This window comes from Neoarius graeffei, chromosome 5 (assembly GCF_027579695.1).
Source record: "Neoarius graeffei isolate fNeoGra1 chromosome 5, fNeoGra1.pri, whole genome shotgun sequence".
NCBI classification, from domain to species: domain Eukaryota; kingdom Metazoa; phylum Chordata; class Actinopteri; order Siluriformes; family Ariidae; genus Neoarius; species Neoarius graeffei.
Window position 1 is genome coordinate 17,566,587 of NC_083573.1, and position 16,177 is coordinate 17,582,763.

Below are 16,177 nucleotides of genomic sequence, written 5' to 3' on the forward strand. Positions count from 1 at the left end.
GTTTTTTACCTGTTTACTGAAACATATTCAGGTTATAGCTATATAATGGACACGGACATAAAGTCCAGACTTTCAGCTTTCATTTGAGGGTATCCACATTAAAATTGGATGAAGGGTTTAAGAGTTGCAGCTCCTTAACATATGCCACCCTGTTTTTAAAGGGACCAAAAGTAATTGGACAGTTGACTCAAAGGCTATTTCATGGGCAGGTGTGGGCAATTCCTTCGTTATGTCATTCTCAATTAAGCAGATAAAAGGCCTGGAGTTGATTTGAGGTGTGGTGCTTGCATTTGGAAGATTTTGCTGTGAAGAAAACATGCGGTCAAAGGAGCTCTCCATACAGGTGAAACAAGCCAACCTTAAGCTGTGAAAACAGAAAAAAAACCATCCGAAAAATTGCTACAATATTAGGAGTGGCAAAATCTACAGTTTGGTACATCCTGAGAAAGAAAGAAAGCACTGGTGAACTCATCAATGCAAAAAGACCTGGATGCCCACAGAAGACAACAGTGGTGGATGATCGCAGAATAATTTCCATGGTGAAGAGAAACCCCGTCACAACAGCCAACCAAGTGAACAACACTCTCCAAGGGCAGGCCTATCAATATCCAAATCTACCATAAAGAGACGACTGTATGAAAGTAAATACAGAGGGTTCACTGCACGGTGCAAGCCACTCATAAGCCTCAAGAATAAAAAGGCTAGATTGGACTTTGCCAAAAAAAACATCTAAAAAAGCCAGCACAGTTCTGGAAGAACATTCTTTGGACAGATGAAACCAAGATCAACCTCTACCAGAATGATGGAAAGAAAAAAGTATGGCAAAGGCGTGGTACAGCTCATGATCTAAAGCATACCACATCATCTGTAAAACACGGCAGAGGCAGTGTGATGGCTTGGGCATGCATGGCTGCCAGTGGCACTGGGTCAGTAGTGTTTATTGATGATGTGACACAGGACAGAAGCAGCCGGATGAATTCTGAGGTATTCAGAGACATACTGTGTGCTCAAATCCAGGCAAATGCAGCCAAACTAATTGGTCGGCGTTTCATAATACAGATGGACAATGACCCAAAACATAAAGCCAAAGCAACCCAGAAGTTTATTAAAGCAAAGAAGTGGAATATTCTTGAATGGCCAAGTCAGTCATCTGATCTTAACCCAATTGAGCATGGATTTCACTTGTTAAAGCCTAAACTTCAGACAGAAAGGCCCACAAACAGACAGCAACTGAAAACCGCTGCAGTAAAGGCCTGGCAGAGCATTAAAAAGGAGGAAACACAGCGTCTGGTGATGTCCATGAGTTCAAGACTTCAGGCAGTCATTGCCAACAAAGGGTTTTCAACCAAGTATTAGAAATGAACATTTTATTTACAATTATTTAATTTGTCCAATTACTTTTGAGCCCCTGAAATTAAGGGATTGTGTTTAAAAAATGCTTTAGTTCCTCATATTTTTATGCAATCATTTTGTTCAACCCACTGAATTAAAGCTGAAAGTCTGAACTTCAACTGCGTCTGAATTGTTTTGTTCAAAATTCATTGTAGTAATGTACAGAACAAAATTAGAAAAATGTTGTCTCTGTCCAAATATTTATGGACCTAACTGTATATAGTGTACTATATAGTGAGTAGGGACCGATTTCGGACACAAGGTATGGGAATTTGGCCTCTGTGTCACCTCATATTTGTCCCCCAGTTAATCAGGAAGTCATGGATTACAGCTTGAAAGTTCCTTCACACCCCAGTCAACTTAACAATACTGTCCAATTTAAATGGGAAACATGCTTCAGTGTTCACTATAATTTCCAGGAGTGCCAACAATACTGGTACATGTGTTTTTGTTAAATAATTTTCTTGATGAGGAATTTGTTTTTCTATGAATAAATTTTTTTCAATTAAAGCTTGGCTTTTTCTCATTTTTTTAGTGTGAGATGAAGCGACTTCACCAAATGGTGGATTTTTTTTCTAACCCTTTTTACTAATCTTTACAAGGGGGGGGGCAATAATTGTGGAGGGCACTGTAACTATAACTGAATTCACAATACTGTTAAATCACATCCCTTGATATTTGCCATATATTTGTAAAGGGTTAAATGTACCACGCGAAATTGAGGGAAAGGTATAAGAAAATTTGTTTTGATGGTAGCTTTGGGGGAAAAGGTTTATAAAGAATATTTGGTAACATTTCACTGAAAGTGTACCGACACTGGGTCTTCATAATGCATTCATAAGCATAAATATTATATAAAGCAGTACTGGAGGATTTATGTAAGGCTGAGGTCTAAAGCAGGGAGATTACATAAATATTTTGATGAAGGATCACACTCACATACTGCTTTTACAAGAAATAGAAAAGACGTTGTTTTTTTACTCATAATAATGAGTCCACTGTTTGAAACTGTAGTATCAGCATTTTTTAACACTGTGTTGAAAGCTATTGTTTTTGTATTTATTAACCGCACATCCATTAAGTATTATCTTATCTTTTGGAAGTGTATTTACTGTACTGTTTACTTTGCAATCAGAGAATGGAACTGAAGTGTTGGTGGTCTGTTTGTATTTGAAATGCTATGAAGAATAATTGCAATGCAACATCCAGTGCCTTTCAAAAGTTTGTACACCCCTGCTCTACTCATTCATAGGATTTTCTGCATCTTGACTATTTCTTACATTGTAGAACAATACTGAAGACATCAAAATTATGGGACATATATGGAATTATGTCATCAACAAAAGGTGGTTTTAAAAAAATGTTTCATATTTCAGATTCTTCAAAGTAGCCAGCATGAACCTTGATGATGCTTTGCACACTACTGGCATTATCTTAACCAGATTCATGAGGTAGTCACCTGGAATGCTTTTCAATTAAGAGGTGTGCTTTGTCAAAACTTAATTAGTGTAAAATTTTGACACCGAATTCTGTTGAGCCATAGGTATGCTATAGGCCCATCCATCCATTATCTATAGCTGCTTGTCTTGTACAAGCTGGAGGCAATCCCAGCTGACTATGGGCAAGAGCCAGGGTACACCCTGGACAAGCTGCCAAGTCATCGCAGGGTTGACACATAGAGACAAACAAGCATCCATGCTCACATTCACACCTACGGTCAATTTAGAGCAATTTTTTGATATCTGTTTTGTCACTGCTATAGCAAGTTATGAGTGTTTGAAATGTGCTATGTAATAGATCAGTCTATGTCAGAGCAATGAGCGTAAACGAGATTCGTTGAGACCTGTGCGAGACATTGTAGGACGGAAGTAAAACGTACAGCGGAAATCAAAGTGACCAACATCTGCCAACGTTGTCAAAAGACGCGCGCACCCTCTTTCGAATGCTGACGTAATCAAGCTGGAATTTTTGTTTGTTTTGATAGCAGTCAGGAAAGTTTGAAAAAAGTAGGCAGTAATCGTCATTTAAACTCGTTTTTGTGCAATATTTCATTTGGAAAACAGTTTTCAAAATGGCAGCACTGACACCTGGCTGACACTTCACGTTTCGAAGTCTCGCACAAGTCTTGTGAAGATCACATGGATAAGCGACACCTGCTGTGGACCAAACAAACTATATTCAACATGGCTAAAAACCGAATAGGCCGATAAGTATAACATTTAATTGCAATTAGTTGCCAATACGAGTCGTGATATAAGGTTACTAAAACCGAAAACGTAATTGAATAACACGTTAATTAAGAAATAAAGCAAGTTTAAAAATGACTTCAGTTCTCCTTTAAATACACATATGTATTTGAGCCTGAACTTTTGACCTGGGATTTTTAACAGGAATTTAACAGGAATTTCATTCAATTATTATCCCATTTGAAATGGGATATCACCATCACCACTGGCTTTCTCACTGGGGATAAATCTATACATTTAAGATTTATATCTGGAATGTATATACACTCACTGGCCACTTTAATAGGAACTTGTTCTTGATTCTAAGAGTCCAGTTCTTGGCTGGCAGGAGTGGAACCCAGTGTCGTCCTCTGTTCTGCTGTTGCATGCTGAGATGCTTTTCTGCTCACCACGGTTGTAAAGAGCAATCGTATGAGTTACTATATCCTTCCTGGCAGCTCAAACCAATCTGGCCATTTTCCTCTGACCTCTCTTATCAACAAGACGTTTGCTTCCACCCACAGAACTGTCGCTCACTCAATGTTTTTGAACTCCAGGAGATCAGCAGTATCTGAAATCCTCAAACCAGTCCATCTGGCTCAAATCAGCACCCATGCCTCAGTGAAAGAAAGTCACACTTGGAGAACACAGTTTTCCCCATTCTGATCTTTGAACATTAACTGAAGCTCTTGATTTGTGCTGCTGTCAAGGCTGATTAAAGAACTGCATAAAACAACAGGTGGATGTAGGGGTGTTCCTAATAAAGTGGCCGGTGAGTGTATTTCTGTAAAGCTGCTTTGTGTGGTTTTATAATGTCCATTGTTCAAAGCGCTATACAAATAAAACTGACTTGAACGGAGTATCTGCCTTGTCTGTGAGGTGTCCAAGCGTCCTTGCTTGACCAGAAATATCTCATAATTTCATTACTGAGGAGTTGAAATTATTGAAGTTGTGTGACTGAGATTTTGGAAACAAGCGTATTTATTCCGTCACCCTGTGATTACACAACTCTAGCTGTTTGGAAGCCTTTAAAGCTGGTGTATGTGAGATAATCTGCCCAAGATTGCTTTTTGAGTTTCATTATGTGATTATAATTAAGTGGTGCTGCAGAAACTTGCACTGCCAAGTTCAGGTTTGTGGCTGCCTGATTAGAAAATGTTTCATTTTGATAGAGTGAAATGGGATTTGATGAAAGGCCATCGCATATGCTTTCACACTGTATCCAGCTTTTGGTACATTATCCTGTTCATAATTGGAGCAAAGTTAAAAAAAAAAATCTTTTATCCCCCCAATTTTTCTTACCGACTTTTGCTTCTTCCAAGACACATGAAGCCAGCCAACCCCTTTTTTTTTTTATCCCCCTCTGGCTGGAAGGCCCGAAGAGGGATTATGTCGTGGCGATGTCCGTCCGTCCCGGGAAGGGTACTCACCTTCTGAAATCAACTCCTCTCACAGTTTTTGGAGGAATTTCACGAAACTTGGCAGGATGCTTTGTTGTATGTTGGTAGTACGCATATTGTAATTTTGTTCAATTTAGTCACGTTTTACAAGAGTTACAGCCCTTGATTAACAAAATTATACTTTGACAATTTCATGAGAGTGTGTTTTCCTTCTGAAATCAACTCCTCTCACAATTTTTGGAGGAATTTCACCAAACTTGGCAAAAGGCATCGTTACATGTCGGTAGTACACAGATTGTAATTTTGTTCAATTTGGTTGCATTTTACCAGAGTTACAGCCCTTGATTAACAACCTTGTACTTTCACAATTTCATGAAGGTGTGTTTGCCTTCTGACATCAGCTTCTCTCACAATTTTTGGATGAATTTCTCGAAGCTTGGCAAAAGGCCTTGTTATATGACGGTAATATGCATATTGCGATTTCCTTTCGTTTGTGAGAATTTGACCGGAGTTTTGACCCTTGATTAAATAACTTGTACTTTGACAATTTCATGAGGGTGTACGTTCTTCTGAAATCAACTCATCTCACAGTTTGTAAAGGAATTTCACCAAACTTGGCAAAAGACAGTTATATGACAGTTATACGCATAATGAAATTTCATTTAATTTGGGCAAATTTTACCATTAAGCTCCTGATTATTAACAAACTTGTACTTTGGCAATTTCATCAAGGTGTCCTTGCTTTCTGAAATCAACTTCCCTCACAATTTTTATTATCCCCCGCTGACTGAAAGGCCTGAAGGGGGATTATGTCGTGGCAATGTCCGTTTGTCCGGCCGTCCCGGGACGGGTACTCACCTTCTGAAATCAACTCCTCTCACAATTTTTGGAGGAATTTCACGAAACTTGACAGGATTCTTTGTTATATGTCGGTAATATGCATATTGCAATTTTGTTCAATTTAGTCGTGTTAGGACTGGGACTGTTTTGGCCTCTAGAGGCCGCTGTTATTTCCTTTTCTTGTCATGTTTGTTTTGGCCTCTAGAGGCCGCCACTGTTTCTGTGTTTTATGTTTGTTGTTTTCCATGTGTCTTGTGCCCCGCCTAGTCCTCATTAGTGTCACCTGTGTCCTATTTTAGTTTGTGTATTTATACCCCTGAGTTCAGTCCTCTTGTCACGGAGTCTTTGTGCTGTTATGTTTAGCTCTAGTTTCCTCTGTACCGTGTTCCTTGTCTTTTTGGTTTTGCACTTTGCTTTTCTTGTTGGACCTAGTATTTACTGTGTTTTTGGATCTTCTGAGCATTGGTATTTTTGCCTTTTCTTTTCTGGTTTTTTGGCTTTTGTTTTGTACTTTGGTTATTTCTTATTTTTCCCTTCATCTTCTGAGTTTTTTGGATTATACTTGTTGGACTGTAAATATTGTAAATAAACCTTTTTTGATACTTTTCTACTTCCGCCTCTGCACTTGAGCCATCCCCCTGGTGGCCTAGTGGGGGTTTGCTGGATTATCCCACCAGCGAACCAGGTTTGAATCCCAGCAAAACCCTAACAAGTCGCCTTTTACCAGAGTTATGGCATAGTTTCCAGCGGGGAATATTGTGCTCTCAGAACACTCTTGTTTTCTAACTGCTGCTCATGTTGCATCATGAGTCAGCGTAACACGGACATAAACTGTCATCTACCTTCTTCTGCATACAAGTTCAGATACCCACAATTTCATAGTGCCGCTAGTGCCCCACCTTGTTTGTTTCCTAGCAAGCTAATTAGCATAACTAAATTTAAATCATTTCTATGAACATGAGAAGGACACTCGGTAAACTGCATACCTCTACCAAGCCAGATATTATGAACATCAACGTCAAAATCAAATCACTTGAACAAAGGATAATACTAAAGCTGTACACCAAATTTCATCCAAATCCATTCACTACTTTTTGAGTTACATTGGGAACAGACAAAAAAAAAATCCTGACTCGACATACATATCCGGATTTACATCAAAATCTAATCAATCGTTTCTTGGCCCATGGCCCACCTTTCCTCCAAATTTCCTCAAAATCTGTTCACTACTTTTTGAGTTACGTTGGGAACAGACAGACAAACAAACAGAGGCGAAAACTTAACCTTCTCCAACAAAGTTTCCGATGGTAATAATGGTGATTACATAAGCGAAATATTGTTCTGGTGATTTCCAACAGTAATTTCTACAACAATGTCAACTTAATCATGTGCATCATTCTCACTACTTCCTCTCCACAGTGCTATTTATAATCACACACTCTGTACAGAACAGATGGGCCATGTTTCAAACGCTCTTGGAGCACATTATTCCTAGAAAGCACAGATTTTACACAGATTTCACAAAACGCAGAATAAGCCAAGACTTTGGCCAGAATGCCAGTACATATTTAAAAGAGAGAGGCTGACTTATTATGAAACCTGGTAAGAAAGATAAACAGTGCTTAAAAGGTTTGAAAAGCCCCATGAATTTGCACCTTGACATAGAGAGACTGAGCATTATTTAGTTTTAGTATAAATACAGAGGTGATTATAGGAAATCACGCGTACTGATTGGTCGAGAAATTCGGACTATTTCTTGATAATCACCTCAAGCGATTCGGTAAAATGGCAGCCAGGTGCTTCATCACCGTAAGTGAGGAAGAATTACAAATTCAGAAAGAAAATGCTGTTCCTAAAAGCACTAAAGATGCTACAAAGTTTGGTCTAAAACTATTCAAAGGCAAGGTGGAATTGTGACTTATTTTATCTGTTTCAAAACAAAGTCTTTTATGTGGTTCGGCGTAGATAAGTGACACAAGTGACACAAGTCTGTGCCGCGCCGTTATTACATGTCAAAAGCATGCTGCTTTTGAAGTTTGAAATAAATTTTTTACTATGATTTTTTTAAAATAATCACCTGTGTATTTATACTAAAACAATTATCCATCTCAGGCTCAGTGAATATAAGTGAATAATAACCTTGACTTCATCTTGGTTATTATTGAAATAATATTGGCTGGCGTTAAGTGGTGTATCAGATATATTCCATTCAGCTAGCATGATACTGAATGAGTCGAAGACGAGTAGCTGAATGGAATTTATCTGATATATCATGAAAAAAGCCAGCCAATATTATTATTATTATTATTATTATTATTATTATTATTATACGTACACACTGTCTTCATACTGTATCAGCATTTTCAAAGGCCAACACAAGCTTACCCACGACTTGGCGCCATTAGCGCGGCAGTGCGGTTACTTTCCGGCCAGTGTAGCATTCAGCAGTAGTGTTAGCGAAGGCTAACGCTAGCACAGTCAAGCCAGTGCTACCGAGAGCAAGTAGCGCAGGCTAACGACAGAGAAACTAAGATTTCTGTCTCCAGACTCTTCTTCCATGCTGCACGCTCGCCACAGTATTTTTCACTCAGACTTAAGTATTCATATCCCTCTGTAATTTACTTAGTTACTTTTAAAATCAACATCAATAGCTACACACAATTTTGGCGACCTGACAGCCAAAATTCTCTCAAAACCTTCTGTATTTAACGAAGCAAACCTGGTGGCCATGCTTGTTTACAAATTGTCTTAGTCGCTCGCTAGCATAGAAGTTTTACATCTCTGACGTGTGACGTCATGTTGTCTTGACAAGGTGCAATATTGTAACAATATTGCACACTCATTCTCCATTGGGTAGAGTGACATAATGCATGTAGGATAAACGATATGCTAACAACATTGCATGCTATCGAACCAAACAAATGAAACCTACTAGCAGGGAATAGAACACATGGGTTTATTCCATCGAAAAAGTGGCTTGTATGTATAATAATCACTGATATTCACTTCACCTTTGGCGAATAATTGTTGAATATTGACATAGACCTGAATGGACACATCACATAGATTTGTTCAGTGCTGACACATTTAATATTGCCTGGTGAAAATCTCATCTTCTTTCTCCAGACCAAGGCTGCAAGCACAGAGGAAATTTGCCCAATCTCAGCCGAGCTCTCCTCACGCCACTCCAGTGAAACTCCTGGAGGCCATACCACCCAGCCCTAGCCTTCCTCTCAGCGATCTCACCAAGTGCAAACCCAAAACAGAGGACTTCCTCACCTTCCTCTGTCTAAGAGGTAAGTCGCTATGGCCAAGGGAACAAGTCAGGATGCATAAAAGAGCAGCAGCATTAAAAGATAACCGCTGCTGTACTTTTAGAGACAGGCACTTGCCCATGCTGGATGGTGGCTAACAGATTTCATTGCTCATTTGTTGATGGTGCTGAGTGCTGGCTGCAGTCCCAGATGTGCAGTGAACATTACTGTTGTTCTGGCAGAAACTGCTGAGAGTTGAGCTATGGCTTCTAAATCGGTTTAACCTCAGCCCCTCTCCATCTCGAAAGCCCAGTAAAGAGTGGTTTATTTTTGTGGCTTATCTGATTATTCTAGTGGTGAAGGTACTGGAACAACAGTCTTCTTCGACACACTCAATATTTTATAACTTATTGCCTTTTCTGTAGCTGTTCCAGAGAATTCCGGGTCACATCTGGGTCAATTTGGCCTTATTGGAGTCGAGTTAGAAATGGGATTGGAATCCTACCATGGGAGTTTTACATATACTGAGGATTTTGAGTGGAATTTTCAGCTACTTTAAAATGTTGATCTTAACCCTCTTCAGCAGAGCTCTTCTGACAGCTTCAGTTTTGAAGCCCAGGATGCATCAGTTGGGTTGTCCAGTAGCAGGTGTCCAGCGATATGTTTTATAAGAAGCTACACTACGTTATGCTCTTAGCAGAGGTGCACAGTAACAAAGTACATTTACTTGAATACTGTACTTAAGTACACTTTGAGTATCTACTTTACTTGAGTATTAATTTTTTTGGCAGCTTATGACTTTAACTTCACTACATTTGAAAGACAAATATCGTACTTTTTACTCCACTACATTTCTATCAAGGTCCTTATTACTCGTTACTATGAAGTGGCTTTGAAAGTGGATGTTTTTTCTTTTATTTTCTAAAACGTGATTGTTTTTTCGCAGGTGACACTGAGACAGCCTATCAGTAATCACTAGGTCAGGTCAGGTCCATAGACTGGATAAAATCAAGTTCAATGATTTCTCCGCAGCATTATCTAACATGATCAGTTGATGGCAGAACGGAAGGAGGCGGTTCTTCTGGGGAATGCACGCACCCATGGTTCTATAGCTAGAACCCATGTTTCAGTTTTCTGGAAGGAATAAAGAGTCATTTCGTTTTAAATGTTTGCTTTGTTTGCCTAAAACGGCGCACATCACAGCCTACAAAAACTTGCCATCTGACCTGCGGAAGCATATTGAGGGATGTAAATGTTTTATTCCAAGAGAAAGCTTGCACTGAAGTTGTTTGTGCTTTAGAGCTAGCGATAACGTTGCAATAGCTATGCAGTCTGGTTAGTCAAATGACTTTCTATGGATTTTCCCGCCAAGTTGCCATAGTTTTGTCCATGGCTAACGTTAACACATAGCTAGTTAACTTGGACACTATTAGTTAGCATGTAAAAACAGAGTTACGCTAACATGAATAACATTAACTTATCTGAAGTCCTTTCAGAAATGTTTTAGCATTCTCATTCTCATTATCTCTAGCCGCTTTATCCTTCTACAGGGTCGCAGGCAAGCTGGAGCCTATCCCAGCTGACTACAGGCGAAAGGCGGGGTACACCCTGGACAAGTCGCCAGGTCATCACAGGGCTGACACATAGACACAGACAACCATTCACACTCACATTCACACCTACGGTCAATTTAGAGTCACCAGTTAACCTAACCTGCATGTCTTTGGACTGTGGGAGAAACCAGAGCACTCGGAGGAAACCCACGCGGACATGGGGAGAACATGCAAACTCCACACAGAAAGGCCCTCGCCGGCCACGGGGCTCGAACCCAGACCTTCTTGCTGTGAAGCGACAGCGCTAACCACTACACCACCGTGCCGCCCATGTTTTAGCATAATCTTGCCAAATAAACACAATGTAGAAATCTTTCTTTTCTAGTTACGTTAGCTACCCAATATGATTTCGAGTTTGAAAAGATTTTGCTAGCATGTCAGGTGGAGCTTCACCGACTAGCTAGCTTAATGTTAAACCACCATGATTCCACAGGCAGATTCACATGTGCATGAATACATACACTTGCACATGCACACACGTGAGACCTGTGAGATGGACAGTATTGTACTAGTCGGTCACAACAAATTGCTGGAATTTTTTGTTTTGATGTCAGATGATGGTCTTGCACTTTTTTGTCCTGCTTAAAGCAGTGTTGCTGCTGGGCAGTTATTAAGCTTGAGGTGTGGACCTGGGTTTTAATCAGATTGGATTGTCTTTTTTTTTCTGAGCAAGCTGCATTTACAGCTATTCCACTGTCTTCCTGATTAACATACACATACATGTGTGCACACACTGCCAAAGCTGTGTCAGAACACTACCGTGCTGCTTTGTGGGGAGGAGGAGGAGTGTTACAATTTAAAAAAAAAGAAAAGAACAATGCCTTTTTCAGTTCAGTTGTGTTTCATTTTGTAACATTCTACCAGGTGTTTATTCTACAGGTTCTACAAGCTAGTCAGTAAATCCAGTCGGTTGCTTCAGAGGCATTCAGGCTTCAGAGGTAAGCGCTGTGGAAATAATACAACAATGCGGTAACAGATGTACTTTTAATACTTAAGTATTTTTAAAAGCAAGTACTTTAACTTCAGTAAAAATTTGACTGTACAACTTTCACTTGTATCGGAGTAACATTTGACCAGTGGGATCTGTACTTTGACTTAAATAATGAAATTAGGTACTTTGTCCACCTCTGGATCGCTTGAGGTTTCTTAGCTGCTTAAATGGGTTCTACGTGGCACTCTAGTTGAGTTAGGGGAAAATAGTCTGTGTATAACACTACAAAAAAAAAACCCTCAAGTGTTCCTCTGGATGGTATCTTTTCCCCTGAAGAGTATCAGTTACCTCTGTAATGTGGAGTTGTCACCTTTTTCCATTCTCCATCATTCTCCTACGTTTCTGCCTCAGCAGAGGTTTCAAGCCAGAGCAAACGTGGCAGAATGAAATGAAACAATCTTCTTACACACGCATGCCACTGAGGTGTGTAAAGACACAGAGCAGACTAATTAGAAGCGTATTGGGCTATTGACCAAGGGCAAAGTGGGTTAATGAATTTCTGTTCATAAAGGATGGAAATGAAGGCATCTTTCCCAGTGTCATTACTCTTCTTCATCTTTTCTTTTCCCCTGTTACTGTGTGGTTAGTATGCAGAGCAGATTGCTATGCACGTTTTGAAATTTAACACCACTAATAGTTTTTAATTAAGGAAAATGCTGGATTCACTCTTGTATTTCTAGGCGATTGTTGTGGATGTGTTCTGGTCTATACATGGAATCAGCACATCTTGTGAAAGATTAGAATGTTTCTTGGCTCAAATGAACCTTAACATAAACAAGCAACTGTAAGAATAATTATAAGCTTAATATAATAATAATAATAATAATAATAATAATAATAATAATAATTTAATGAAGCTGAATGAAGCTCAGATACAAACTTTTTTCTGTAACATTTATTAATTCTGTGCTGGAAAACGAACGTTTGGAACTCTAAAATGTTTTTGTACTGACTCGATAATGCAGAAGTCATAAAATAGAAATCTGTAACAAAGTTTGTATGCAAAAAAAAAAATAGGGTGCCTTAGACTTCTGCACAGTACTGTATAAAAAATAAAACAGCTGAATAAGTAACTAAATACTTCAGCTGCTTTAAAAACACGTGACAGAAGCTCGAACACTTTTGGTGGTGGCACCTTCTTAAAACACCATCCAAGGTATTTTGTGAGGAAAAAAGTTCTCATGTGGTGTTTAGCCCAGGGCAGCAGAGTAAAAAAGATCAAAGGAAGAAAAATGAAGCTTAAATCAGAAAGCAAGAGGAAGAGCAGAGAATGTGCTCGTCAGCCACATCTGTCTTTTAAAGCCACAGAGATTTCCAGCTTGAAGTGAAGCTCCTCATTGATAATAATGTCGCACCATCTGCAGTCACCTTTAAAGAAACAGAGCGTGCACAAAATCTCCAACACAGCAAAACAAGCCTGGAGTCCTAACAGCAAGTGCGTAATGCAGAAAAAGGAAAAGATGTACATTTTCAGTCAAATACTCAGGAGCTTTAAATGGTCTTACTCCCTTTAGCGCCACCTCTTGCAGCAAGAAATTAAGAAGAAATGAACAAAATACTAGATATAGAAACACAGACACACACACACACACTTAAAGCTGTTACAGTTGATTACAGCTGAGGCCCGGTGCTTTGCTTTTAGTGCTGGAGTATATACAAGGATACTTCAGAAAGGTCTCGGCCTCACCCAGAAACAAGGGGTGTAACTCCATTTTGGGGCATAACAATATACTATAAAGCCTTATATGACTGTCCATAAAAACCCAATTGAAAGAAGCAACCAAAGAAAAAAGGAGAGGAAACCTTCGACCTGGTGTGCTGCTGCTTGAGGACAATGCACTCGTCCACACAGCACAGGTGGCAGCAGCAGAAGCAGCCAAATGCGGCTTTGAACTGTGACATTACATTGCATGGCATTTAGCAGACGCGCTTGAGCGACGTATAACGAGTGCAAAAGTCAGGTACATGAAGTGCTGAACTTCTAGACAAGAAAGTTCTAGTGCCAACTGAACATGTGACAGCAATACCTAGTGTAATATGGTGTTGAAGTACCAATACTCAAACAGCCAAGGAAACAAACCAACCATATAAAGTACAACTAAATAGAGAACTCAAAACAGCTAACCCCAGGCTAGACAGTACACAACCTGGGTTGGTCTGCACCAAAACGCAGTTACACAGTGGGCAGGGGAAAGGTGCAGCCTGAAGAGGTGAGTCTTTAGTCTGCACTTGAAGGTGGTCAGGGAGTCGGCAGTTCTGACCTCAATGGGAAGGTCATTCCACCAACGGGGAACCAGGACAGACAGTAGTCTTGAGCAGGCTGGGCAGGAGTGGAGAGGAGGAGGGGCCAGGCAACCAGTAGTAGCAGAGCATAGGGATCTGGTTGGCATGTAGAGGTGGATCAGACTCTGGAGGTACAGTGGTGCTTGAAAGTTTGTGAACCCTTTAGAATTTTCTATATCTCTGCAAAAATATGACCTAAAACATCATCAGATTTTCACACAAGTCCTAAAAGTAGATAAAGAGAACCCAGTTAAACAAATGAGACAAAAATATTATACTTGGTCATTTATTTATTGAGGAAAATGATCCAATATTACATATCTGTGAGTGGCAAAAGTATGTGAACCTCTAGGATTAGCAGTTAATTTGAAGGTGAAATTAGAGTCAGGTGTTTTCAATCAATGGGATGACAATCAGGTGTGAGTGGCACCCTGTTTTATTTAAAGAACAGAGATCTATCAAAGTCTGATCTTCACAACACATGTTTGTGGAAGTGTATCATGGCACGAACAAGGGAGATTTCTGAGGACCTCAGAAAAAGCGTTGTTGATGCTCATCAGGCTGGAAAAGGTTACAAAACCATCTCTAAAGAGTTTGGACTCCACCAATCCACAGTCAGACAGATTGTGTACAAATGGAGGAAATTCAAGACCATTGTTATCCTCCCCAGGAGTAGTCAACCAACAAAGATCACTCCAAGAGCAAGGCGTGTAATAGTCGGCGAGGTCACAAAGGACCCCAGGGTAACTTCTAAGCAACTGAAGGCCTCTCTCACATTGGCTAATGTTAATGTTCATGAGTCCACCATGAGGAGAACACTGAACAACAATGGTGTGCATGGCAGGGTTGCAAGGGGAAAGCCACTGCTCTCCAAAAAGAACATTGCTGCTCATCTGCAGTTTGCTGAAGATTACATGGATAAGCCAGAAGGCTATTGGAAAAATGTCTTGTGGACGGATGAGACCAAAATAGAACTTTTTGGTTTAAATGAGAAGCGTTATGTTTGGAGAAAGGAAAACACTGCATTCCAGCATAAGAACCTTATCCCATCTGTGAAACATGGTGGTGGTAGTATCATAGTTTGGGCCTGTTTTGCTGCATCTGGGCCAGGACGGCTTGCCATCATTGATGGAACAATGAATTCTGAATTATACCAGCGAATTCTAAAGGAAACTGTCAGGACATCTGTCCATGAACTGAATCTCAAGAGAAGATGGGTCATGCAGCAAGACAATGACCCTAAGCACACAAGTCCTTCTACCAAAAATGGTTAAAGAAGAATAAAGTTAATGTTTTGGAATGGCCAAGTCAAAGTCCTGACCTTAATCCAATCAAAATGTTTTGGAAGGACCTGAAGCGAGCAGCTCATGTGAGGAAACCCACCAACATCCCAGAGTTGAAGCTGTTCTGTATGGAGGAATGGGCTAAAATTCCTCCAAGCCGGTGTGCAGGACTGATCAACAGTCACCACAAACATTTAGTTGCAGTTATTGCTGCACAAGGGGGTCACACCAGATACTGAAAGCAAAGGTTCACATACTTTTTTTTTTTAAAGATATTTTTTGGGCTTTTTTTTGCACCTTTATTGGATAGGACAGTGTAGAGACAGGAAATGAGCGGGAGAGAAACGGGAAGGGATCGGGAAATGACCTCGGGCCGGAATCGAACCCGGGTCGCCCACATTCATGGTATGGCGCCTTAACCACCTGAGCCACGACGCCCCCAAGGTTCACATACTTTTGCCACTCACAGATATGTAATATTGGATCTTTTTCCTCAAATAAATAAATGACCAAGTATAATATTTTTGTCTCATTTGTTTAACTGGGTTCTCTTTATCTACTTTTAGGACTTGTGTGAAAATCTGATGATGTTTTTGGTCATATTTATGCAGAAATATAGAAAATTCTAAAGGGTTCACAAACTTTCAAGCACCACTGTATGCTGGCCCTAACCCCTTGACAGCCTGGTAAACTAGCACCAGTGTGATAAATTTGATACAAGCTGCAATTGGTAGCCAGTGCAGGTCAGCAAGCAGAGGAGTGACATGAGGGAGGTTGTAAACCAGGCGAACTGCAGCATTCTGGATGAGCTACAGGGGTCTGATGGCAGAAGCTGGAAGGCCAGCAAGGAGGGAGTTGCAGTAGCCCAAGCAGGAGAGGATCAGTGCTTGGACCAG

At 40.1% G+C, this 16,177-nt stretch overlaps 1 protein-coding gene across 3 annotated transcripts in view; it reads left to right on the plus strand.

Moving 5' to 3' along the window:
• The window catches only part of jarid2a (jumonji and AT-rich interaction domain containing 2a), a 172,544-nt gene that overhangs the window by 74,231 nt on the left and 82,136 nt on the right, over positions 1–16,177 (plus strand). For all 3 annotated transcript variants that reach the window (XM_060921353.1, XM_060921354.1, XM_060921355.1), the window contains exon 4: positions 8,984–9,153. In XM_060921353.1, the coding sequence (XP_060777336.1) occupies positions 8,984–9,153 (170 nt within the window). The remainder of the gene's footprint in view (positions 1–8,983; positions 9,154–16,177) is intronic.